The following is a 26599-nucleotide window of genomic DNA, read 5'->3' on the forward strand; positions in this document are numbered from 1 at the left end:
AATCCAAACAGGCAGATAACAGTTGTTGTTGTTATAATTATATCCCACCCTTTCCCCGAAACTGGGGCTCAAGAGTGGCTTACAAGTTTAAAAACAGTACAATTAAAAACATAGAAAAGTGTTACATGATTAAAACAGAATTCAATCAATCGATTTTATTTACAGTCTTCAACCAAAGTATCTCAAAAATTAGTATTAACCAATAAAAACAAACTTACAAATATGCCGGCACACCTAAGTAAAACTGGCTAAAATACAAATGTGCGTATAGACACACACACACACAAACACACACCGGGATGCAGGGACCTGTCTTCTAGCATCCCATTTTCAACATATAATAATAACAAATTGCAGTTGGCCCTCTTGATCCAAACCTTGCTTTTCCACCTTCTATAAGGGGCACCATTTTACTACCCGAATGTACTTAACGGGGCTTTTGTGTCCACGGATTTTGATATCCACGGGGGTCCTTTAACCAAATAAGGGACCACTGTATTACAATATTAATACAGATTGTGTATTAAAGAATAAAATATAGTTAAAGATTTTAAAAAAGCGTTCAACGTTGTGCAAGAGACAATGGACGTCATCCCTGACCCCTTTAGCCAGAAACTCCTGCTCCCTTTGTTTTTAACTCATTCTAGGTCTCATCCTCTGGGCTTCAGAGCCTGTTTCGAATCCTACAAGTTTGGGCTATCATTATTTTGAGAGGCCTAAATGCCCCGAAGGTACCAGATGCCGTCTTGGCTTAGATGGTGAGCAGAGTCAGCCCTGGTTAATACTTGGATATCTGCTGGGAAAGCCCCTGACTGAGTGGTTTCCCATTTGCATTTGCTGAGCCCTACTTTTGCTATTCCTCAGGACTGGCAGGCAGCCAAATTTTGTTCACTTGAAGGGTTTCCTCTTTTGTTGAAATTGTCCAGGTGTTTGTGGATTTCAATGGCTTCTCTGTGCATCTGACATGGTCCAGGATTTCAGTGCTTTCAAACAGTGTTTTGACCTGTGCAGGTCACACTCTCTCAGCCTCAGGGGAAGGCAATGCCAAACCTCCTCCTCTGAACAAAACCTCCCATGGGGCCAAACCACATTTTGTTCCTGGGTCTTGCAGCCCTTTTGATGTCTGGGCTGGAGCAACCATGAGCCTATAGAGCCCAGTCTAGGTGCTTCAGTTCATAATCCAACAGCCGGGGTTCGCAGATCCTTTTGGATCTAAGGGAAGGGACCCAGGGATCCTTTGCACTAGATCTCCTCCTCCTCCTCCTCCTTCAAGCAAGACAAAGCAGCCATCACCATCATCGCTCCCTTGAAGGTGTAGTACCACTTCGCAGCCACCAGGTGGCACGCGCGCGCGGCAGAAGAAAGCCAAGCGGAGAAAAGAGAGAGAGAGAAGCAGAACCTATTCTAGAAACATCCGGAATCTCGTAGCCTCGGGAACTGGGTCAGCGTCATCTCGCGATAACTCTCTACAGAGGAACTGGTTACAGAGATATAAAAGTATAGAGTGACGCGCCGTTTTTATTTCCATAAAAGTTTTTGTTGAGGGAATGATCTTGTTTAAAAAGCAAGAGAGAGAGACACAGAGAGAGAGATGTGTGTTTTATTTATAGCAGTGTCCTCCCCCCAAACTGTGTCCTTTAAGGGTTTTTTGGACTTCATCTCCCAGAATCCCAGGCTATTGGCCAACATGGCTGAGGCTTCTGGGAGCTGGAGTCCAAAATCTCTTAAAGGGCACAGGTTTTTGGGGGGGAGGCATTGATGAATAGAAATTAAAAATTGGAGAGAGGCCGCATCTCCACTGTGGGATTAATCCAGTTTGATTCTGCTTTAACTGCCCATGGTTCGGTGGTATGGAATTCTGGGATTTGTAGTTTTGTGAGATATTTACCCTTCTCTGTCAGAGAGCTCTGGTGCCACAACAAACTACAAATCCCAGGATTCCCTAGCATTGAGCCAGGGCATTTAAAGTGGACTCAAACTGGATTATTCCTGCAGTGTGGATGCAGCCTGTGTGTATCTGTTTGCATGTGTTTTACTTATTTGGGGTGCGAGATAGTAATGCTTGTTCTGTTTATACATAAATGTTTAATAATGTATATAGATGTGTGTGTGTGTATTTATATACCTATATATGCATATATGTACATATCTCTCTCTGTGTGTATATATAGACATACAGTACACATAAAACATTTATATACTAATCTGAGGTGAGGGAGAGAGGAAACCCAAGGCCGCGAACCCGGAAAATCCATAACCAACGTATCACTCTTCAATTTTCCTCCCTCTAGGAGAAAGGGGGCGGGGCCACGCGTCGCTTGTTCGGACGCTTCCTGCGCATGACGTACTTCCGGCCCGCGGCCCAGTTAGAGAAAGCGGATACGGTCGTCGCCGTCACAGTTTGCCTCGGACGCCGCTTCCCTTCAGAGAGAGCGCGCTGTGAAGCGAGGAAGGAAAAGGAGGGAAACCATCGTAGTGCTACAGTCGCTGCTGCTTCGAAGGCGGATTCCTCGGGTGAGTGAGTGGCTCTGGAAGACGGGGACGTCGAGGCGGAGGGTCTTCTTGGCCTCGCAGCGCGGTTGGGCCCCTTCCTGGCTCCTGATTGGCTGAGGGGCACTGCAGGGGGCGGGAGGAAGGTGCCCAGGGTGGTCGCCCATTGGCTGGTGGCGGCTTCTCAGCCGGAGTGACGTTTTTGTAGTCCTGAGCGGTGGCTTCCATCTTCTGGAGCTCCTTGTCTGCTCAACTCAGCTGCTGCTCCTCTCTCTCCCTCTCTCTGTTTAACCTGCGAATCGGGCAGGCTCCCTCCTCCACCGCCTCGGACCAACCCCGCTTCGCTTCGTAGGTATTCATATCGCAGTAGTATGAGTTAATTACTGTTAATATAATAATAATAATAATAATAATAATAATAATAATAATAATTTTTTTAATCAGTGGCCTTTCTTAAAAAGAGATATAATCCGCCTTGATTTCTCCCACAAAGCCCTTGTTTTATTCGTTGATCGTTATTCTGTTGCTCATTTAACTTACATTTGCGCTGCTTCGTCTTATGCTCCCTTCGGCTGATTGATCGACAGCCTGGGCGCTTCTGTGGGCCTCCAGTCTCCTTGCTGACTTCCAGTGGCCTGGAAGGGATTTCTTAGGCAAGAGATACTCAGAGGAGGCTTTCCTAGTTCCTTCCTCCGAAACAAAGCCGACAGCAGCACCTGGCATCCCTTGGCGGCCTCCCAGCCAAGGACTAACCAGGACTGACCCTGTCGAGGTATTTAGGCAGCAGTTCCCTCTCAGTACGGAAATGGAGCACATGCTTGAATGAGGTTTGTTAGGATTTGGAGGCTCCTTTGTTCAGGAAAACAGGAAGGCCTGTTGACTCAGGAGAGCCCTTGGCTCTGTTGCTAAGCTCATAGGACTTCTTCAGGGAGATAGAAGGAAGCGGAGGGAATACTTTGGAAGAGAAATGGGTCTAGGAAGGGGAATGGAGTAGGCAGACGCAGGAAATCAATTACTGACTTGGAAGGAGGTCAGGATGATAGCCCCCAGAGTCCTGAAAGGCAGGCCTATGGAGTCATTGAAGCTTCCTAAGGCTTTGGCCTTTGCTTTGACAAACATCAAGGCCAGGCCTGTTAGGGTCTAGGTCTAAGTCAGCAGAGTCGCAGGAATGTGCCTTTGTCTAATGGCGCTGCCCTAAACACTGAGACTGACTCCAAAAACACAGACATAGAAGCTATATCCTCATCTAGCTAGAGAATAGTTCAGCTAAAAAGAGATCCTGATCTCCTTGCCGTCTTTCCAAAGAAAGTTAAGGGAGGAGGAAGGTGGAAAATATAGAGTGACGATGTTAGGGGGAGTGGCCTAAATCACATGGTTGGTTTGAGTGTGTTTGTGTGAGAGAGAGGAGTTTGCATGTAGGAAATCTTTCCCATCTCTCTAAGGAGAGGGAAAGAGAGTGCAAAAATCTTCCAACAAGAAGATCCCCTTCCAGAGCGTTCATTTCCTTCCATCAATGCTCCTTCTGTGAAGTGGGAGATATACTGCGGCCTTCTTCTACAGTTTCTCTTCCTCTGTTGTGGAATGATGTCTGCTGTGTATTTTATGATGAGAGACAGTGTGGTTTAGTGGTTTAAGTATTGGACTGCAACTCTGGTGATTCCTTGCTCAGCCCAGACCTACCTGGGTGCCCTTGGGTAAGTCACACACTCTCAACCTCAGGGGAAGGCAATGGAAAACCTCCTCTGAACAAACCTTGCCAAGAAAACCCCATGATAGCTTCACCATAAATCGGAAACAACATTGTTCTATGATACATAACTATTGTTTAATATTATTTGGGGAAGACTGCAGTGAGCCTCCTTGGAGCTTATTAATGTGTTACTTGCCCAACGCTAGGTTACTGAATAATTAAGTAAAACATTTTCAACAAATGCCTTCCCCTTTTACTTGTTGCTTGCCTTTTCCTTTTTCCCTCTCCCCAGTCCCTTCTTGTTTTGCTTTTTGCTTCATTGTGTCTGTTTACACACTTTGGGGGATTTGGTAAGTTTGTAGTCTAGACTGAAAAGATAAAGTTGTCAAAGTTTATGGCTTACTACCCTTTTTAATATTTTTAATTAAAAATACTTACAATGAAGTCTTCTGAATAAATCTCGATTTCAGTTAAGTGGCAGTTACTTCCATGTGAGTAGTTAGGGTTGCTCCATCTACTTCTAAAAAGTGCATTTTCCAAGCTGACTCAACAGAGAAATTCCTTTGTCTCTGAGGTATATTCCTTTGCATACTTGATCTAGTTGTTTTTGATTTCATTAGCCTTACAAATCAGGCTTGAGATTTAAACACAAATTAAGGTAACTTGGGTGCAGAGAATAACTAGGTATATATGTGACCTTTTAATCTAGGGATGCTGCAAATTGAATTTGGCTACTGCATTGAAAACATGTGCTCTACCCCTGATATCTGCAGACCATACTTCTTGATTGGGAGCAGGGAGGCAGATAGGATTCAGTTGCATAGAGAAACGTTCTGCGTATAATCAGAAGCTCTCAAACCATTTCTGATTGAGCGTTTTCCACCCTTGACTGATCTTTGTAGCTCTTCAACCGTATTGCTCTATTTGTGGAGGATCAGTGCTGAATTTTGGGGGGTAGAGGAGAAAAGACACACAGCTGAGTGATGAAGTAAATTCAAGAGGTTGTAAGATGAGACACTATGCTGTGGGACAGCCTTTCACAACCTTTCCCAGAAAACGAATCACATTATGTGCACAGTAGTCCATGTGAGTAACAAATCCAGGTTGGAGGGAGAGAGCTTTAAAACAACCTTTTAGAAGGAGGTAATAAAAATACCCATGGTTTCCCTTACCCACATCCAAAAAATACCGTCTCTCTAAACATGTGGAGGTCCTCCAGTGTGACTGTATGGCCAGCAACAACCAGAAATACAGGGTTTGCTATTAACCACGATTTTCACTATCCCCTGTGAATACAGGGGTTGTATTGTACTCTTTGGTGTCAATAGTGACCAATCTCCATGCTATTCTGTGTCAGTCCCATAGTCTGGCCCTACACTAACATTTTGATCAGTGATTAAATTGATGTTGCCTTAACTAATTAAGAGATTTCACAGAGTTTATGGTAGTGAATTAATTTTACAATTTTTAATTTTTTTTAATTTTTATTGATTTAAAATGAGATTACACACAATTACATAAGAGTAAATGGAAATATGGGGTGATAGATATCTGAGTTCTTTTAGTTCATTATTGATGGACATATTTCCTCTGGTCTTCTCAGCTCTTCAACAGAGTTGCAATATCTTCACAGTCACATCAGAGAGTGATTAATTTTACAATACAGTATTTGACAGTGAACATTTTTGAACTAATTTGCAAAGCTAATGTTCCAAGCTCAGTCTGAGTTAGTTCTGAAGCAATGGATTTACATATATGTTGACTCCTCATTCGGTAATTGATTCACTGGTTCTAGTCTAGTTGGGCTGAGCAATATTTGCAGGCAGCTATATAAGCACATGCAATACCTTTGAAAATGTGATCAGATTAACAAAATTACAAAAGGGGAGGTCTGGAAGACATATAATGATGCAATTTTGGAATACATTGGGGCCTTCATAAATAGATACACACAACACATGCATAGCTGCTACACAGAGGAGGAAATGTAGTTTTTTTTAAAGGCGAACAGAAATCTAACCCTGTCCCCTTCAAAGAAATCTAAATCAGATAGTTGTATAAAACATGAGTTAACAATGAAAGTAAGCCATGTTTATTGCATAGATTTATTGGAGGAAAAGTTTTCATGGGCTCCATGAAAGAAAAACTTTCATCCACAAAAGCCTATTCTACAATATCTGCTTATTATATGCTAATCCTAAATGCCAGAACAACTTTAATGTGCTGTAATACACCTAAAGGGATATAAATACCCCAGAGGCAGGTGAACCTGTCTGATCTTGTAAACTAAACAGAGTTTGCCCTGAATGAGAGACCTCCAAGGAATACCAGGTGCTATAGGCAGGAAGATACTGAGGAAACCACCTCTGATTATTCCTTGGCTAAGAAATTCATGGGGTCACTTTAAATTGGGGAGGGATGACACACACACTCAGCTTTTAAAATCAAATCTGAAAGTGATAGCAGTTTTCCTGCCTCTATTCATTGCTTTTTAACATGTAAATGGGAGGAGAAGCATTGCTTTGCTCCCCCTCCCCCATGGTTTCTGCTGACTACCTTACAGGAAATAATCCTGTCTTTAAAAAGGAAACAAAAAAGGGGTTTCAGTTGTTTGCTGAAAATAGTGGTGTAATGATTTCTGTCTTTCTGGAAAATTTAAAAGTGTAGGTCATAGTTTTCATTTGAAATGCTGTGGTGAGTCATGATCTGAATTGAGGCCAGAAACTAATCTGAAAGCAAGATGAACATTACCTACTGTCCTAGGAAAGAAGTGCCACTTGGTACAGTTAAAATTGCAGAGGAAGGTGTTGAAAAAGTCCTCTGTAATCAAGTAACAAGGATTTATTGAGAAAATATTTTGAAAATAAGGCTTTCGAGGTCTTTGGTTACCTAGATGACTCCTTGGCAATTAGAAATACTTGGTTGAAATCTTTCAGCTAAAAGTGTTATTTCTAAACAATGGAATGGCAGGAGGAGGAGGAGGAAAGACCCTGGGTCACTGCAAGTAGAGCTTCCTTAAGTTCCTTTCAATGCCAATTAATTCATCTCCCCAATTCTCTACTCATATCTTTCTGGCAGTGGCCTTTCTTCCCTTTTGTATTCTTCATGGCTCCATGGTGGATCTGTTTTCCACCATCCCTCCTGGCCACTGGCTTCCCTTTATCCCCTCATTCTCCTCTTCACTTGCCTTCCATGGCCCCTTCTGTTCTCTTTTCCCACATCTGTCCTTTTGTTCCTTTTTTTCAGTCCTGGCCCATATCTCCAACCCAAAGACTTGCTGTCTAATCAGAATAGAAGTGGTTGTCCTCTGCAGAGACCTAGGAGGAAGCAGCAAGAAGGCAGAAAAGTACAGGCTTTTAGTACAGGCAGCCCTTAATATCTATGGCAGTGGGGTAACAGAGGTTCAAAGGGTCTGACGAAAACTGAGATACACTGTAAAGAAGATAGAAATGGAATTTATTAACTTAATTATCTGACTTCAAACTTTTTGTATTTTAGTTTTCAATATTGTTCGACTTAATATAATCTGTCTTAAAAATAGCAATGGTTGCTAAATGGCTAAACAGGCTTATAGAAAAAGCCAAATAAGTTATTTGGAGCAGCCAGGGAGGTGGCTTCTCAAGTTTTTATCCTGTTTCTTTTTCTATTTTAATCAGTTTTGCCTCAAAAGTGAAATTTGCCCTAATGTTCGCTAGAATTGAAATTTATTGACCCTTATGTGAGCAGCCATATTATGCAATTCAAATTAAATTTATTAACACAATAAAAGTTATTCCAGAATAAAAGTTTGCTTTTAAGCAGATGACCATCAGCAAAGGGGCTGAAGACAGTTAATGGGCTAACATTATTTGTGCCATCACTAGATTTTTCCACTTGTTCAAGAAATAGATAAAGTCATCATATGGGAGCCTAAGCAAATTAAGTAATAATGGAATGGTACCTTTTTCCTTTCAAAATAAATTAATGCTTTGGAAAAGTACGTGTGATGATACTAGAGAGTTCAGAGTAGAAATTCCTGTATGTCGTGTCTACTCTATGTCAGGTTGTGTAACTCTTTTCCTTGCATTTTACGGTGAACTGGATGAAGAAATATACAAAACTATTTGTTCTAGGACTTTTTATTATCAGAACAGTTGCAACAACTGAATGCCAAAGCAGTCTGATCTTAACTTAAGAGTTCAGGTGTGGTGGTTTGAAACATTTTTAAAATCAAAGCTTTTATATTCTTGATTCTATCCCTCCTTTATTCTGACAGTCTTTTATTTTGCTTTTCTGAACATAATTCATCTTGGGGAGAATATAAGGAGTTGTTTCATGAAAAATTGGGCCATCGGTCTATCACCATCTTCTAATTTACTACGTGGGCATCCAAGGTCCTTGCTAGGTCTGCTACTGAAGATACTGAACTTTGTGGAGTAGCATGTATTCTGCTAAACTTCACTATACCTTTCAGTCAAACTATTCTTTTAATTGGTGGAAGGGACCAGTATAAAAAAACCACTCAAATTCGAGCTAGTAACAGTTATAAAAGATTATAGGTAGTAGTTAGGAATAAAATTACTCAAAGAAGAATTAAAAGGATAACGCTTCAGCATCAGAAAAACAGTTGCTAGAAATGAAAGATTGAAGTTGCTTCCAGAAGTATCTGGAAGAGTGTTACCTTCTCACAACAATTTCAAAGATACAATTTTCATGATAGACCAAGTAGAAAAGCTGCACAGAGGAGAATTTCAGTGTTAAATCTGATGTAATGGGGGAAATGGTTTTGTGTACTGCTGAGATTAGTTGTACAGCAACTATTATCTCACTACACAGTCAGTAAAAAGGACTTTTCCATTCCCCCATCTAATAAAGGTGAAGAAACAGGGTGGTGGCCATCTTAATTTTGCAAACTTCCAGAGCTGAGATGAACATATTATGAAAGACTACCAGGGTACTCAGGATCTTAGTAAATGCCTATGTAGTTGTAATTATGCTGTGATCTCAGTATTTAAACTTCTTGTTTTAATAGAAGTCTATGTAAATATATATATAATAGAAAGCTATATAAAATCTCTCTGTGTGGGTACACTAATAAAAATAATGCTACATATATGTATGTTACACATTGTGACAATTATTCTCTGGGAATGAAATCATGTGCTTGAGTTGACTCTGTACTTGTTGGCTCCTGTACTTGCCGTTCCTACTTTCTGTTTCTTGTGCAGTATGTTAGATTGAAAGCAGAGGCTTATTTGTGGAGGCCTTTCTGACCTGAAGCAAATCCGTATATATTCCAAAAGCAGCAAGTTCATTTATTGCTTCCATACATCTACTTTCAGACAGATAGCTTCTGTAAATAACCTGAGCCATTAAGGTTACTGCCACACTGCAGAATTAATCCGGTTTGACACTGCTTTCATGGTTCCATCCTATGAAGTCCTGGGATTTGTAGTTTGTTGTGCCACCAGTGCTCTCTGAAAGAGAAGGCTAAATATCTCACAAAACTACAAATCCTGGAATTCCATAGCATTGAACCATGGCATTAAATGAGATTGAAATTACAAGTGGGATAATACTCATTTGCATTGCATTGTTGCTCCATTTTTTTATTGTGATGCCATGTTGTTTTCTACCAACTCTCTTGAGACTTTTTTGACTTTACCTTTCTTCTCCCATACCTTCCTCTGTCTTCTCTTTAACCCTGTAATATTTATTTTTATTTACTGCTCTTCCAGTCCAACTTGTAATACACCTCTTAGTAATAATGTTCAATCTCCTGGTTTTTTTGAGCATGCAACCATGATAAATATATTTTCTTGAACAGTAGAATTTACATTCTGATTTGGAGAGTGATCTATTCCCTGGAGCTTGATTGGTCAAGATATCAAGTAGAAACTCCTATCTTTCAAGCAAAATTGACATGGTGTTCTTAAATTTAGTATTATAAAAATAAGGACATAGCAGAATCACTTTGTTTGGAGATAATTACTGTTCTGTTTCTGCCTTACTGGATTATGGGAAGCTGGAGTTTCTAAGATGCAATTCTGTAATGTCAAATGGTTGTTTATTGGAGTATTAGGCATGTGCCAGATAAATCCAGTTGACTCATTTGAATCAATATTGACAGTCTGTGTGGCTGCTTCCTTCCCTGCTTGTTAAATTGACCATCAGTCATAGTTTGTGGAGAATTGGCTTTTGAAAAGTTGCATTCTGTTAATTGTAATAAGTTCTAAATTTGGATTTATTTCAACATTTTTACAGTATTAAGATTTTCATTTTTCTAAACCTGCTTGGTTTTATATAGACAGAAAAGTTGTTTCCATTCTATATATTTTCTGTTACGCCTAACCTGTACTCAAGACAGAGTCTACTGTCAGGACAGAATAGGAAGAAATGGAATGGTTTCCAATTGGCATGGGGGTAGGCAAAGTTTCATTTCATCATCCTGTCTATTGAATTTGCATGCTGAACATATACGTGAAGCAAAATCAGACTCAGAGGAAGGAGGAGTAAAAATTAGAGGTAGGAGCATCAGCAACTCAGGATGTGCAGATGACACCATACTGTTAGCAGAAAATATCAAAGACTTGCAATGTTCACTGAAGAAAGTCAAGGAAGAAGGTGAAAAGGCAGATTGACAGTTGAAGAAAAAACAAAAAATAAAGACCATGGATGATTTACATAAGTTTAAAGTAGATGATGAAGACATTGAAGTACTTCAAGACTTTCCATACCTTGGCTCAGTCATTAATCAGAATGGAGACGACAGTCAGGAAATCTGAATACTAGGACTTGGAAGGGCAGCTATAAAGGAACTAGACAAGTTGCTGAATCTCAATATATCATTGAATACTAAAGTTAGGATTGTCCATGTCACTATAGTTCCCATTACTATGTATGGTTGTGAAAGCTGGATAGTGAAGAAAAGCTGATAGAAAGAAAATCAAGTCATTTAAAATGAGGTGCTGGAGAAGAGTTCAATGGATACTATAGACAGCTAAAAACAAATAAATGGGTCCTAGAACATGTCAAGTTTGAATTCTCCCTAGAAGCCAAGGTGATTTAACTGAGATGTCATACTTTGGACCTATCATGAGAAGACATGACTCACTAGAAAACAGAATACAATGGTACCCCGGGATACGAATTACCCAGCTTACGAATTTTTCGGGATACGAAAAAATCCCATAGGGATTTATTGTTTCGGCTTACGAAGGTTTTTTCGGGTTACGAAAAAACCTCGGCGCTATTTCGCCACCGGAGGGCAGCAGAGAGCTATTTTTTTCCATTAGCGCCTATGGCAATTCAGGTTACGAAGGTTTTTCGGGTTACGAAATTAGCCGCGGAACGAATTAATTTCGTAACCCGAGGTACCACTGTAATGCTTGACAAAGTGGAAAGCGGAAGGAAAAGAGGAAGAGTGCATTCTACATGGATAAACTCAATTGAGGAAGCCATGGCCTTGAGTCAGCAAGACCTGAGGGGGCTGTTGACGGTCCGGTGACTTGGAGGTCTCTCGTTCATGGGATCAGTCGACTTGACAGTAGTTAACAACAGTAAAATAGTTCTCTTTCCAATTTAAAGAGTTTGTGGGTTAGTTATCCTCTAATGTGTGTCCCTACAACTCCTAATTTCTAGACACAGTATGTAATAATATGTGGTACTGCTTTCTGTCAAGTATTTGGGATATAATATTAGCTAGCTAATGGAAGTAATTTTTGGTCTGGGTTGTCTTTATAGATGTAATGTTGATATAATATTTTGCTTTGTTCCGGGGTTTTCATCAGAACGAAAGAAAATGCATTCTTGCTACCACCCCCGGTCATGTTTCTAGCCTGGAAAATGCTAGAAACAAGTGAGACAGATTCTTGATTTTATCTGTCACTTTGAAGAACGGAAGGAAATTTTATCCTTTATTCTAAGATCCCTGCAATTGTAAGGGAGAGGCATAGTCTGCTATCACTTGCATAGCAATGTGGGCAAGGAAAGAAAAGTACAGAATGTCTGAGGCTGTAGTTTACCTTCCTGAAACATTTGTGAAGGCAAGATAAGACAATTTTTCAGTTTTAGCTCTGTTTTGAAGGTGTTCTCACAGTAATTTCCAGAAATGTTGACGCCATTAATAAAAACACTTCCTCCTGTTTTTTTCTGGGGAGAAATGGACATTTGCATAAAAATGCAGTATGAACACGCTTAACAGATTGAAAGTCACTTTGTTGCTTTGGAAATACAAAGTAGATTATACATAACTTGGCTTGGCATACAATAAAATTTTTAGTATACTTAAATTACATGTGTTTCAGAATACAGTACATAACTGAATTTCCTTTTTTAACCCCCGCCCCCACAGAGATTGAGCTACAAGGTTCTGTCTTGTAAGAGTCATCTGAGCTCTTCTCTGGCTTCGCTATTTATGAGAACGTATCTGGTTTTACCATTTATGAGAACCAGGCAATTCCCCCTGTCTCTACCCATCCACCCCAAAAGAAACCATCAACATCATTAAAGCAAAATTACTTTGTCTCTTCTAGCCCTCATAGTTCCAAGCAGACACAAAGCACCAATTTCCAGGAAAGGAAATGAAGACCAGAAATTACAGTGTTATGATAAACTAAGAGTTTTACTTAAACCTACCTGCTACCTAGTTTTTATAAATAATGTGGAACCAATGAAGGAACACCTATTTAATTTTTCATTGATCTTTCTAAAAGTATTCCATATTCCATATTTCATTTTTGCTCCAGTGAAAACCAGGGGAAAGGTTTTTCCCCTGATTTTTTTCTGGTCTTTTTCCAAGCCTTGATATCTGATTTCATTCCCTGCTCCAAGCTTAAGATCAGTTCTAGTTGACAACACGGATATACAAGATTTCTTTACGTTCATGTGGTGTACATAATAGTATTAAGATTATTGGGAACAAGTGATGTGCCCACGTTTTAACAAGAATAAGATGTAGAGCAGTATGCCATAGCTGTTACTGTGCCATAAATTTAGTCTTATAGAGTCTTTAATTGTCTAAAAGCAATTCTGTTTGATTGCTTTAGAGAAAGGTCATGGTCCACAGCATCATCTCAGCTGAGAAACCAGCTTTGTTTTGCTCTTCTCTTCCAGAAATGTTTCCATAAACTGACTGTTACATAAACTTTTAAGAACTGCTGCCTGAATTGTTGTGTTTACTTTTTCCTGCCCCATACCGGTTTCTTTTTCTGTTGTGTCAGTAAAAGGTTTTAAGTAAGAGGCCATTTTTTGGTTATTCTGTTAGCCACCTTTTCAGCTAAAGTACAGGGAAAGTAAATAATGCTGCTGATAAGTGCACCCTTTCCCACCCTCTTAAGTTCCCTGGCTAGTTCATTGGGCTTAAACTTTTATCTCACTCGTGATGCAGTTCTGAGAAGGAAAGAAAGAGTAGATGAACCTTCTGCTTCTCCGAGTTTGTAAAAGGCTGGAACTGCTGGTACCTGGCTCTTACTTTACATTGCTTGCACTGATGCATGAAACTGTGCTCTAAAGCAGTGATTCCCAAACTTTGGTCCTCCAGGTGTTTTGGACTTCAGTTCCCAGAAATTCCATCCAGTTTGGTCAGGAATGCTAGGAGCTAAAGTCCAAAACACATCTGGAGGACCAAAGTTTGGGAACCACTATTCTACAGGGATTGATATATATGGGATTTGAGCATAAGAACTGGAGTTCTGTTCTGTAGGCTCTCTGGACGGTTATCTATACAGTTCGCTCTGAAGGGTTCAGAGACCCTCACGAAATAGTACAGGAGGTGGTAAGTGGTGGACTGAGATAGAAGAAATAATGGGATCCAGGACTGGCACTTCTATTAGCCATGGAAGTTGGGGAAGGAAAGGAAGAAGTAGCAAGATGCTGAACTGAATTGAGTATGCCCCATGGCACCCACATTGCATTCTCTGGTCCCTCTGGGTCTGTGTCCTTTGGTGCAGTAGAAAATGCCTCTTTAGTTGTTGTGACCAGGTTATAAGAAAGGTTAACTCAAGGGAGACGAGTAAGGCTCATGGTCTGGGTTAGACACTGGGAGGTGTGAAAGTGGAGAGACTTTGTTAGTTTCAGTATGCATGTTTGAATGAAGCAGACTTGAATGTGCAGTTACAGTTTCCAGAATTTTCAAAGACACGGGGGGGGGGGGGGGGGGGAGAGAAAACAAATGTTCAGGAATGGAAAGAAATGAAATATTATCAGTTGAATTCACTTTGCTACTTTAAGAACATAAAATATGTTAAGTTCAAAGAAATAAAATTTGCTTTGGCCCCAAAATTGTCACATTTTGTATACCAAAACTACAGCTTATTCAGAAAATTTGCTTTTTAAAATTGCGTTGTTACTGACAAATACAACTAATAAGTGCTGAACTGTAAGGATCCATAAACTGGATGTACTGGTCAAAGACCGAATAAATTTTATTACAATTATTACAATTACTGGATGTGCCAGTTTATGAGAATAAATTTAAAAAAACAACAGAGGAGATATTAACATTAGCAAAACAACCACACACATGCACACTATATATGTGAGTGTCCCTTTGTGTGCGTGTCCCTAGATTGGAGCCCTGGTGGCGCAGTGGTTAAATGCCTGTACTGCAGCCACTCACTCACAAACCATAGGTTTGCAAATTCAATACATGTACTAGCAAAAGGGCTCAAGCTCGACTCAGGCTTGTATCCTTCCAAGGTCACTAAAATAGTACTGTACCCAGATTGTTGGGAGCAAGTAGCTTACACTTTGTAAACTGCTTAGGGAGTATAGAAATGTACTTGCTATTGCTATAGATTGGGAGAAAGGTGGGATATAAGAAAATAAAATAATAATAATACACCTGCCTCTAGTTCTTAACCGACTACCATAGAAGGAACTAAGAAAATGAATTAAAGAAGTTTTACACTGTATATCAATGCATCTCAGGCCATCTCATGTGGGGAAATGGCCTTTTTGTCTGTGCCAGGGGTAGGGGCCATATTTGTATGCATTGGCTACAGAAGCTTTGTTATTTCCTGGAAACTCACTGTTGATGGCTTTTACATCAGCTTTATGAATTACCACTTTAAATAGCACTGTTGCACAGAGTCCTACATAAAAGTCTCCCTGCTGCATGGTTCTTAGATATGATGGGGAATCAAATGTGTGGAAACCTTCAGCATTTTATTTGTCAATTTGAAAGAAAATATTCCATGATTCAGCCCTTTCAATTTTTCCAGGAAATTAAGTCTGGAGTGGTGGTGGAAGTAACCTTGCTGTTCCCTGTTTCCCCCCCACACATACCGCCATAGAATCACTAGCTTTGTAGTACCTGTTAAAGTAAGATGAAAAACATGATGCTAAAATTGGATGAGCAGATTTTTACAACATCCAATTACTGGTTTAAAAGTTGCTTTCATTGCATAAATTGTATGGTCATTATTGATGCATTGGTGTTGCTTTCAGTCAGTAGTTTGCATTAGCCTAATTGCTCACTACATTGCACTTGATTATTGTATCCCACATGTATTAGCTGAGAAGGAAGACAAAAATATTGGGACTTTCTGGATGACATTATTACCTTGTGTCCTTTATTCTCAGTCTTAGCAAATGACAGTGGTGCTTGGCTTGTTGAAAGCACTGACCATTTCAAATTCTAATGAAGCAATTAACCAGGATTTTCTTGATGACATAAAACTGGCATATTTATAATGAACTGCTTCTGTCTTAGAGTTCAAATTTTTTGCTTATGAATAAATGCCCCTTTACTTTGGAATGTACAGTGAGCTGTTGACATTGTTTTAATTTTAAAAGTTATATTGAATATTGGAGACTTTTTAGAAATCCTCATAGGTATGAATTTTCTAGTTCATGGGCAATGCAAATTCATGTCCCTTTGTCATTACCAATTGTTAATACTACTGTAGTTCGCTGTTCAGCCTACTGTCATGGGGGTTTCTTCATAAATTTCTTCAGAGGTGGGTTGCCATTGCCATCCTCTGAGGCTGAGAGAATGTGATTGACCAAGGTCACCCATTGTGTTTCATGGCTAAGTGGGAATTCAAACCCATCCTACAACGGTGTCCATTCTACTGGCCAGTTGGATACAACATTCTGTGTTAACCTGGCAAACATAAGATTTGTTTTCGACTACCATATATACTCAACTATAAGTTGTGAAATTTATGCCCAAATATTGACTCTAAAATCTGGTGCCGAATTATACAAGGGTCAATACAGTTACCATGGTTTGAGATTGACTGGAGGACAGTTAACAACAACAACAACAACAAACAGCAATAATGCTCATAAAGTTCCTTTAAAAAGTAGCCCTGATGTCCCACTCTCCATGCCTTGGCAGCGCTTGCTGAAAGCTGAGAGGCACCAGTGTGAGTGTGCTGCATGTAGTGATTCCCTTCTCAATCCTATCTCCAGACTTTTCTTTCTCCTCTTTGCATTTCCCCATTTTCCCTCCATTTGCAAGCTGATCTCCAAACCTTTGCTCCTCCTCCTCCTCCTCCTCGCGTTTCCTCTGAAAACCAAGCTTCTCATTTCCCCCCTCCACTTCCACTTTGAAGCCAATCTTAAAATCTGTCTCCTAAATTCTGCTCTTGACTTATCCACGGGGCATATCAAAATCCAAGATTTTGATCTTAAAACCTTCCCTCGACTTATACATGAGGTCGACTTGTACACAAGTATATACGGTACCTTTGAGTTTACCCCTCCCTATATTTGCTGAAGTTTTAGCAGTCGACTTAAACTTGCCAGTGCTTATGTTGATACAGTTATGATTTCTAGTAACTTGGAGGAGCTTCTATAAAGTATTTTATTCAGTTCTATCAGTTTGCAAGGTGTGGTGGGACCTGAACTTCAATTTTCCTTTTGTTCAGTCTGATAAAAGTATGTGGCTTGTGAGAAAAGACAATAACAAGAAATTACACAACTTCTCTAATCTTTGAACCTAGTGACAGCTGGAAATCATTAATATTTATTATTATTATTATAGTTTATTTCTATAGCACTGTAAATGAATACAGCGCTTTACATACAAATAATCAAATCAATAAAAATATAAAACCTGCCAGTGGCATACAATCTACAAAATGCATATAAACAATAGGTAGTAATATAAAATAGAATTAGTTAAAAAAGGAAGCAACAATATTCCAGCTGGATTTCCAAAGAGCAAAAATGGTTATGTTGAAAAGAATCTGTTCACGGTATAGTATGCGGAATTACTTCTCCAGTCATTTCATTTTCATTTCATTTATTATGGCAAATACCAGCATACTTCTCCAGTCCATTTTCCTAAGAAATACTGTAGTAGGCAAAATGCATCTGAGGAAGTAGATTTACTGATAAATCTATGAAAGTACATGCTGCCAACATCTTCCTTTCAGTGAGGTCCAAAACACATTGCAGAAATAATAGTTTGAGACTGCATTAATTGCCTTGGCTCAGTGCTAGGGAATCCTGGGAATTGTAGTTTATTGAGGCACCAGAGCTCTCTTGACAGAGAAGGCTAAGTGTCTCACAAAACTACAGTTCCCAGAATTCTGTAGCATAGAGCCAGGGTAGATAAAGCAGTCTCAAATGGGATTATTTCTGCAGTTTGTTTTGGATAGTCTCAAAGGTGCTTCAAGATCTCTCTACATCCTGATTTTACAGACTAACATAGATATATCTTTGAATTCTATACTGTGTCATGTCAGGCTGATAAAATACTGAAGAGGAATTGTTTTATGTTTCATCTTCATTCTCTCCCCATGCGTTTTATATTCTATTTTGATTCTTATTTGTAAATTTTGTTAACAATGTTTTGGTTAATTTGGCCATATAATAACTTAAAAATTAAAATACTTTTTTAAAAAAACAATCTTTTAGGAGCTGCTTTAACAATAGGATTACAAAAATGTATTATTTATTTATTTATTTATTTAGGTATGTGTGTGGCTTATATAATATAGCAAAGGAGTTCGTTGTCAAAGCGTTGTTCCAGTTTTTAGCTGAAACCAGCGTGGAAGTAGGGTTAATGGTCCTGTACCTATTAGAGAGAAGAGAAATTGAAGCAGCATTTTCTATAGGATGTGGATGAAGGGGATGCTACTGCTTTTCTTTTTAGACAGCTGAGCATAAAGTGTGCCTAAAGTCTTTCTAAACTGGTGTTCGAAAGAAAGCTGGTAAAGGAAGCTAAATCATTCAGATGTATTGAAAAATAGCTATATATCTTGCTTAGCTTTCTGATTTCATTAATTGGCAGCTCCAAGTCTGATTGGAGTTTATATAGTTTGAGTCCAGAGCTTTGTTTGTCAATAGAACTTGTAGTTATAAATATTAAAATAAGGCTTTCTTTACAGGACTCTTTTATAAGAACTGTATAAAACATGGTGGATTATTACGAAGTCTTAGGTGTGCACAAGCATGCTTCTCAAGAAGACATTAAAAAAGCGTAAGTACTAATCTTTAAAAGTTTCAGGAGTAAACTCCAGTTGTTTTTGGGCTTCAGCTTTCATAATCCTTTATTATTGACAACAGAGTGATGGATTTGTTGGTAAAAAACACCTGGAAGGCCACATTTACCCACCCATGCTTCTATGGCAAGTTGTAGATACTCCTTGAGATTATTTGAATGTATTGTAAATGACATCATAAAACCTGTGTTGTCTCCAACTCAGTTGATAAGGTAGATGTGGTACAGGTAACTTGTACCACAGCCCTGGTGAAAGAGATGGAATCAAGATAGATCAGAACAACACATCTGTCCCCCCTTTTTGCCTGATGTTGTACAGAGAAATCTGTTGGGTAAAGCTGAGAGAGAGATAAACTCCATCAGCTTCATGCAGCCAGGTCTCAATAATACATGCCAGGCTGGTGTGCTCATCCAGGATCAAATCCTGAATTGCTGCATTGTCATTGACCAACCTGCTATTCAGCACAGTATTTTTGACTTGGGGTCTTGCTGCCAAGGCCATCCAGTCTGTTTGAAGTGCAGGACTGTTTGAGGATATTTCCTACAGTTCCAGCAGGCAGGAAATAAAGCTAACAACTTCTCCGTGCAAAAATTCAAGCAGGCCATTGTGTAGAACTTGAACATTCCTCGCTTTATTTGAAGAGTGAGACAGTTTCTTTCCCCTAAAGAGGCCACCTTCTTTGGTGTCACTACTTTGGGTACCGACCATGTTGACAAAGGACTGCTCCCACAGAAGCTCTGCTTTTATCACTTTGTTCCCAGGAGTGTTACAGCTGGAGTGGGGGCACTTCCTGGTCTTTAGCCTGCAAGGAAGCCATTTCAGAGCCTGCTGGAAATCTTGTAAGAGAGAGAAATCCCAGCAAATGTGGCAGCAACTGGATGAAACAACTTGACTTGCATGTGCTATATAGTCTCCTCCACTTCCAAAATGTTGTGGTGTTGATTGTCAGTCCTTGCTCTAATTCTTGTAGATATTATGTTGCCTGATATTAATCTTGTTTTGATAATAAAATTAAAGTGGGCCCTTCTCTTAGGTGGGAAGATCTGCCCCTCTCCCCCCCCCCCCCTAAGAGAAAATTCCAGGGTGCGAGAGGCTTTTTTTCTGACATGGCTTCCACGTATGACGCAGGTGCACTGTGTGATCAGTCCACAGTCTAACTTTTAAAACATAGTTTTAATGAGATTGGGAGCAGGTGTAGTATAGTGATTAGAATGTTGAATTGGACTCAGGAAGTCCAGGTTCTTGTCCCCATAAAACACACTAGAGACTTTTAGTCTGACCTACCTTATGAGAGTGATTTGGAGGTTAAAATAGAAACCGAGATGACTAAACTGAGACTGTCATACTTTGGCCATATTATGAGAAGATATGACTCACTAGGAAATACAATAATGCTTGATAAGGTAGAAGACATTAGGAAAAGAGGAAGACCTTATTCCATATGCCGAAACTCAATCAGGGAAACCACAGCCCTGAGTCTGCAAGACCTGAGCAGGGCTTTTTGAGGATAGGGTAACTCTTATTCATGGGGTCACTAGAGGTTGAGATTGACTTGATGGCAGTTAACAGCAAAAACAAAGCTGTGTACACCATTTTGGTCACAGAAAAGGGAAGATATAAATACATTAGTAATTCTCTCGCAAACTGCCTATGTCTGTTTCCTCCCCAGTTACATCTCTAGTTATATATCTCACTGGTCTTTCCAAAAGATATCTGCCCTCTTAGGGAGGAGTTGGGGGTATCCTTCCATTTATATGAGCAATGCAGTAACTACAGTGGTATTTAAAGCAAATGTGTGTTGACTATACATTTTATTATCGTTGTTCAACTGGGTAATTTGGTAATTCCTCTCATTTTGTATACTGTGTGTCTCTTGAATAAACTAATTATTAAGATCTGTAACTTTCCGCTTTGACTTCAGGTACCGTAAACTAGCTTTAAAGTGGCACCCTGATAAAAATCCAGATAATAAGGATGAAGCAGAGAGGCAATTCAAGCAAGTAGCTGAGGCTTATGAAGTTCTGTCAGATGGTGAGTAGTACAATATTTAATATTGCAAGTCATCTGTTCTTAAGAATAGCTTTGAAACAGATATTTCTGTCCTTTTTTCTTTTTGGAAGCTGCCGTATGTATTTATTGAGCGTGTTCTCACCTTCAGAGTATCAAAAATTAAGATCTATGGCAACTACCAGAAGAAAACACAACAGAGGAGATTAGAAATGCTGTTGGATTAAGAGTAGCAAGCATTTGCAAGCACTTCCTCTCACAGCTGTTTTGCCCCAATTGCTTTGATATAGCCTTCACTGCTTCCATTGACTCCTACCTCAAAGCTGTAGCATAAAATAGATGGATGTGAATTTTGTAGCATAAAATAGATGGATGTGAATTTTCCCCTAGTATAAATGAAATTGCAGTGTCCTATTATGGTGTTGTGGAACTGGGTTTTGTTTTGGTATAGAAACTGCATGAGAAATTTGAGACACAAAGATAAAACGTGTTATCTGTTTTAAAAAAATCCCACTCAGTATGCTAACTGTAGAGAGCCAGTGTGGTGTAGTGGTTTGAGTGTTGTACTATGACTCTGGAGACAAGGGTTTGAATCCCATCTCAGCCATGAAAACCCACTGGGTGACTTTGGGCAAGTCTTACTCAATCAGCCTCAAAGGCAGAGCCAAACTTCCTCTGAACAAATCTTGCCAAGAAAACTCCATGATATGCCTTAGGGTCAACATAAATTGAAAATGATTTGAAGGCACACAACCATAATCTTAATTGTAGAACCATGTTTATTTTGACCTATATTGGTTATTTTGTTTAATAGTCATGACTTTTACGGTATAAAATTGATTTTTTATTACACAGAAAGCCAATTTGTTCATTAAACAAGTTTATTATGAATTTAGGATCTGGTAAGAGATCCTGTTTTCAAATGTAATGCAACACACTTGATTTTCATTTGCTCCCTAAATAAGTTCTCAGTAAACTTACCAATAATCATAAAAATAAATGTGAAAACTAGTAGACTTGCTAGGTTATCATTCTTCCACTTTGGCTTCTGCATATACTAGAAATTACAGAAATGGTTCCTTTGATTGTGCCCTGTTTCCTAATTTAAGATTTGTTTGCTTATCTCAAACCATGTTTTTTTCCTTCAATAGCTGCTGAAACTTTTAGTGTAATTTTTAGTAGACGTTTTGTGGATTACTTTAAATGTGAACATGAGATGTCCTGTGGTTAATTTATTAGATTTTGAAGGAGCCTCAATCTGATTGTAAAGTTCATGGTATAAGAATATCTAAGACCAGTGAGTGATAGGTAAAGGAAAAAGTCAGATGCTTACAGGTTATTTTGAATGGACTTCAAATTGCTAAATCATGAAGCTTCATCTGTTTGTTTTTGAGAACAGATGACTACGAGTGGGCGACTGTATCCATGGGCTCTGTATCCATAGATTCAACCAGTTGCAGATTCCAACTACACAACACAATACTGTACACAGTAGACAACACAAGTAGCCAACAGATGACACTTAAGGCTGGAGAGAGACATAGTGCTTGGGCTGAATCCATGTCACCCACCAGTTCACAGATCCTCAGTTTCTCTCTAGCCTCACATCTCTCTTGTCTCATGTCTCCATTTTATATAAAGGGCCTGATCATCTGTGGATGAGACTCCTGGAACCAATCCTCTGTGGATACAGGCAGCCCACTGTATTCCTAAACCAAGCAAGAGCTAAGCAGAGGAGGAGGCTGTGCAGAAGTAGAATAATGTTAATACCAAAATATATATTTTAGTCAAGGATTTTCAAATCAACTTAGCCTTCCAAAGTTGTGCCGTCAGTTTTGTATATGTACTCTGTATCTTGAAGGTCCAGTTACATTGCACACCTTGAGGCCTTCATTGTAAAGAATTAAATGGTATGCATTAAAACTTTTACTGAAGTCTTCATGTTTGTGGCAAATGAGTGAGTGGGTCCAAGGAAACGTGCGCAGAAAGAATTTGCACTGTCTCTTCCTTTGCCTTCTAAGTATCATTCTAGGACTAAGGGATCCTGTAGGGTTAAGGCCCAAGGAACAGCAGATATTCTCCAGTGGAAGACAGCAGCTTATCCTGCAACTATTTCCCAATACCTGACTTTCAGAGAAATAAATGTATGAAAAATTTGCAAGACCAATGTGCCAAGACACATCTTATGACAAAATAGTTTGAATTTTAACTATTTCTTGTTCTTTGTAGCTAAAAAACGTGACATCTATGACAAATATGGAAAAGAAGGCTTAAATGGAGGAGGAGGTATGTTGGCATTTATCACTATATTCACCTATGCATATGTATTGTTGTGAGTATTCCAGATAAGATGATGAAGTAGCTAGTATGTTGGACTAACATGGTGGAGAACTAGGTTAAAAACCCTTGCAACCATGACACTCATTTGAACTTTCTTTTCCTTACCTAGTTTGAGAGTGAGAACAAGGGTAGGCAATCTTTTTGAGCCGGGTTTTGAGCCGGGGGCCGGGTTGCTGTCCCTCAGACAAAGGGGGGGCCAAAGCCAAAAAATCAATAATTTTTTTAAAAAATTAAATATATAAATAAACCAGGACAAATGTAGGGCAAAATTTTCAAATGGAAGACACTTTTTTTAAAAAAATGGAGGACACGCAAAAAAATTTGCTGATTTTAAAAAAAATGTTAATATAAATGCATGTTTTTGAGGCTTCTATAGACAATTGCTCCCCAAAGGCCCCAGCGGCAATCGTTGGCAGGACCAGGCTGGGGCTGGTCCCAAGGCCTCGCCGGGCCGCATCCGGCCCGCGGGCCACAGGTTGCCTACCCCTGAGTGAGAAGGTAAAATGAGAGGACCACACTTGCCACTTTTTGACAGAATCACAAGATAATTGTGATCAAAATAATATATTTTGTAATTTTCTATTGGGATAGCTAAAATTGTGCTAATTTGTTCTATAGGGATAACTATATCTTGCTAATTCACTTAACATTTTATATTTTTGGAAGTTTCTCAGCCCTATGTCCACAATGAGTAAAATAATCAAAATATCCTAGTCATATTCTTCACCACAATTTTAAGCTGTACAGTGGTGCCTCGGGTTACGAAATTAATTCGTTCCGCCATTCCTTTCGTAACCCGAAAATTTCGTAACCCGAAACACTTTTCCGTTAGCACTGGAAAGCCTATAGCTGCACTTTGCAGCATTTGAATTTCGCGCCGAAATGAATTTCGTAACCCGAAAAATATTTCGTAACCCGAAACAGTTTTTGCCAATCCAACTTTTTCGTATCCCGGAAATTTCGTAACCCGATCATTTCGTATCCCGAGGCACCACTGTAGTTTACTGATCGATGGAAGCTGCATTTATTAAGACTCTTTTGAGATTATGATGGTGGTGGTGGTGGTTGTTAAATACATTCTGTAAAGAGTGGTAGAAAACTTTTAAATTATTCTAAAATTCCTGGTTTAGGTATTTTGTGTGGCAACTCTTAAGATTTTATTTAAAAAGAATTAAACTGTAATTAATAATTTTGCAAGGTTCTTCACATGAATATGTTACTGAGAGCATATAAATGGATATAAATATTTGAAATATGAATGCATTAATATCCTTAAGAGCTCGAAATAAAATATTGAATGTACTCTTATAGGTGGAAGTCATTTCGACAGTCCCTTTGAGTATGGTTTTACATTCCGGAACCCAGAGGATGTCTTCAGGGAGTTTTTTGGTGGAAGAGACCCATTTTCATTTGATTTCTTTGGTATGTACCATATTGAGCTGCAGGGAAATATGAGCATATAAGATACTGAAATTTATGGTGATAATATAAGGTGCTTTACATTTAATTTTCTTGCCTGTGAAGTTCTTTCTATGGTTGTGGTTCCAAACTTTTCCATCCTTCATACATCACGCTTTTGCCATGTGTTCACTTTCGGTATTGCCAAAGGCATATTACCAAGAAGATAAAAATCTGACTTTCTTTTTTAAAATGGGATACCTTTGGATTACTGCTGGTTTGTTTAATATGATGCAGTTTACATAGATACAAAGGATTCAAAAGTGGTTTATACTTTATGAAGTCAAAGGCTTTCATGACCGGTATCCATAGCTTTTTGTGCATTTTTCGGGCTGTGTGGCCATGTTCTAAAAGAATTTATTCCTGATGTTTCACCTGCATCTCTGGCTGGCATCTTCAGGTTTATATTTTCTTTGCCCTCTGAAATTAACTATTCTTAGTCATCTGTTAAACTCTAAGCTAATCCTGTCTACTAAAGACTAGACTAGAACAAGCTTGACCTTATTGATTCAAGATAACATGGAAAGCAAATAGATTTCTGAATGACTAAATGTGTATTATATTCTGAATATTTGGCTTTGTTACATTCACTAGTTGGATGATTGAAAAGTAGGGGTTGAAATATTGCAGTTTTATTGGCATCTTTTTGGGGAATGGTATGCTTTTAAAGTTCTATGTGTAGGTAGCCAGGTAACAGGATTCTTCTGTGACTTTATTGATCATTGTTTCTTCTGACACCTACTCCCATATTAGCAACCAAAGCATAGATGAGCAAGAAGTGTGTCAAATTTAGCTGTGCATGCAATTGCTTTTTACTCTTTCAACATACACAAAGGAAGCAGACCTTGATCCTTTCAGTGTAAGTGACTGCCTTTATTTATGGAAATGTCTGTGATGAGAATGTTTTCTCCAAGCACCTTTCAAGACAGAAGGAGACCATGTCAGGCACTATTTCTGCTATTGGAATTTTTTCATTGTTTTGATTGCAAATTAATTGGTTCATTTCATTTTTTTTCTTAAAATGTGTTTTTCTCATCATCATGGCACAGAAGGCATGTCTGTGTACAGAATTATGTACCATTAAATATTCTGTGGCCAACATTTTGTGGTCTTATTTGAGGTTTGTTTACTTTGTTGCCCAAAGGAAATTTCAGTTTGTTGCCATTGGTTATTTTTTCAGTTGATGTGTCACAAGCTTTCACTTGCAAATTTAATCAAAATTGATTAAACAAGTTGGCTGCTAGGGCACCTTTATGCTGGCAAGGAGTTGGTGTTGGCTCACTTGCCCTTCACCCTTGGTTTTGGTTTGAACACTAAAGTTTGTTGAACAAGTGCAGACAAGTTTGAAATCAGCAAACATAAATATTCAGATTCTTTATACATATACATAAATCTTAATACATGGAAGATCTCATTGACAGAGGAGACGGGAATAGGGGATTTTTGGTGTTCTAAATGTTGTTTGACTCATTTTCTGTCACCCCTGCCTATTATCCCTGCAGGCTGGGACTAAGTCCAATATTGTCTGGAGGAACACAGGTTCCCCAGTCCTGCTGTAAAGGCTTTTCCTCTATTTGTACTTTTCTGTGATAGTTTTCTGTAACTGCAGGTTCCTCTCTAATGCCTCTAGTTCTGCAGAGAGAATGGAAAAATAGGGTAGGAGGTATAAAACAATCCATAAATAACTTGAAGACCTTATATCTGTGTTCAGTTAGTTTTGTTTTACAAATTTCAGTGTATTCAGTGTAGGCATATTAAAGTTCGGAATTCCTCATTTGAAGTGCAGTATTGTGTTCAAATTCAGAATGGTATTCTTTATTGAACAGGCTTGATTTTAGAACATGCCAATCTGTGTAAATTGAGAATTCTAGTTCTCAATTTAAATTTAAATTAAAATTAAATTTTAATTAAATTAAATTAAATTTAAATTTAAATTTAAATTGTTTTTAACCCTGATGTATATGTTGTTTGATATTATGCTGTCAACCGCCCTGATCTATGGAAGGGCGGTATAAAAATAAAAATTTTATTTTATTTATTATTTATTATTAAAGGAAACACAAAACAAAGGTAAAATTAACAGTACATTTATCATTCTATAGAAATGTGTTGTGAGAATAAGGATTGGCGTTTCTGTATCATATAATAATTCAATTCTTTATACGCCAATATAGTATAA

At 38.8% G+C, this 26599-nt stretch overlaps 1 protein-coding gene across 3 annotated transcripts in view; it reads left to right on the top strand.

Annotated features, from left to right (window-relative positions):
* Positions 1–2341: 2341 nt before the first annotated feature.
* The window catches only part of DNAJB6 (DnaJ heat shock protein family (Hsp40) member B6), a 76580-nt gene continuing 52322 nt past the window's right edge, over positions 2342–26599 (top strand). Inside the window, exons 1-5 of one of the 3 annotated variants that reach the window (XM_042474245.1) lie at positions 2342–2514; positions 18502–18593; positions 20537–20646; positions 22852–22908; positions 24274–24384. In XM_042474245.1, coding sequence (XP_042330179.1) covers positions 18529–18593; positions 20537–20646; positions 22852–22908; positions 24274–24384 — 343 coding nt within the window. In that variant the 5' untranslated portion in view covers positions 2342–2514; positions 18502–18528. Of the gene's footprint in view, positions 2515–2699; positions 2843–18501; positions 18594–20536; positions 20647–22851; positions 22909–24273; positions 24385–26599 lie in introns of those variants that run through there. The other 2 variants (XM_042474246.1, XM_042474247.1) reach the window with 2 other exon arrangements.

This window comes from Sceloporus undulatus, chromosome 6, assembly GCF_019175285.1.
Source record: "Sceloporus undulatus isolate JIND9_A2432 ecotype Alabama chromosome 6, SceUnd_v1.1, whole genome shotgun sequence".
Taxonomy (NCBI): Eukaryota; Metazoa; Chordata; class Lepidosauria; order Squamata; family Phrynosomatidae; genus Sceloporus; species Sceloporus undulatus.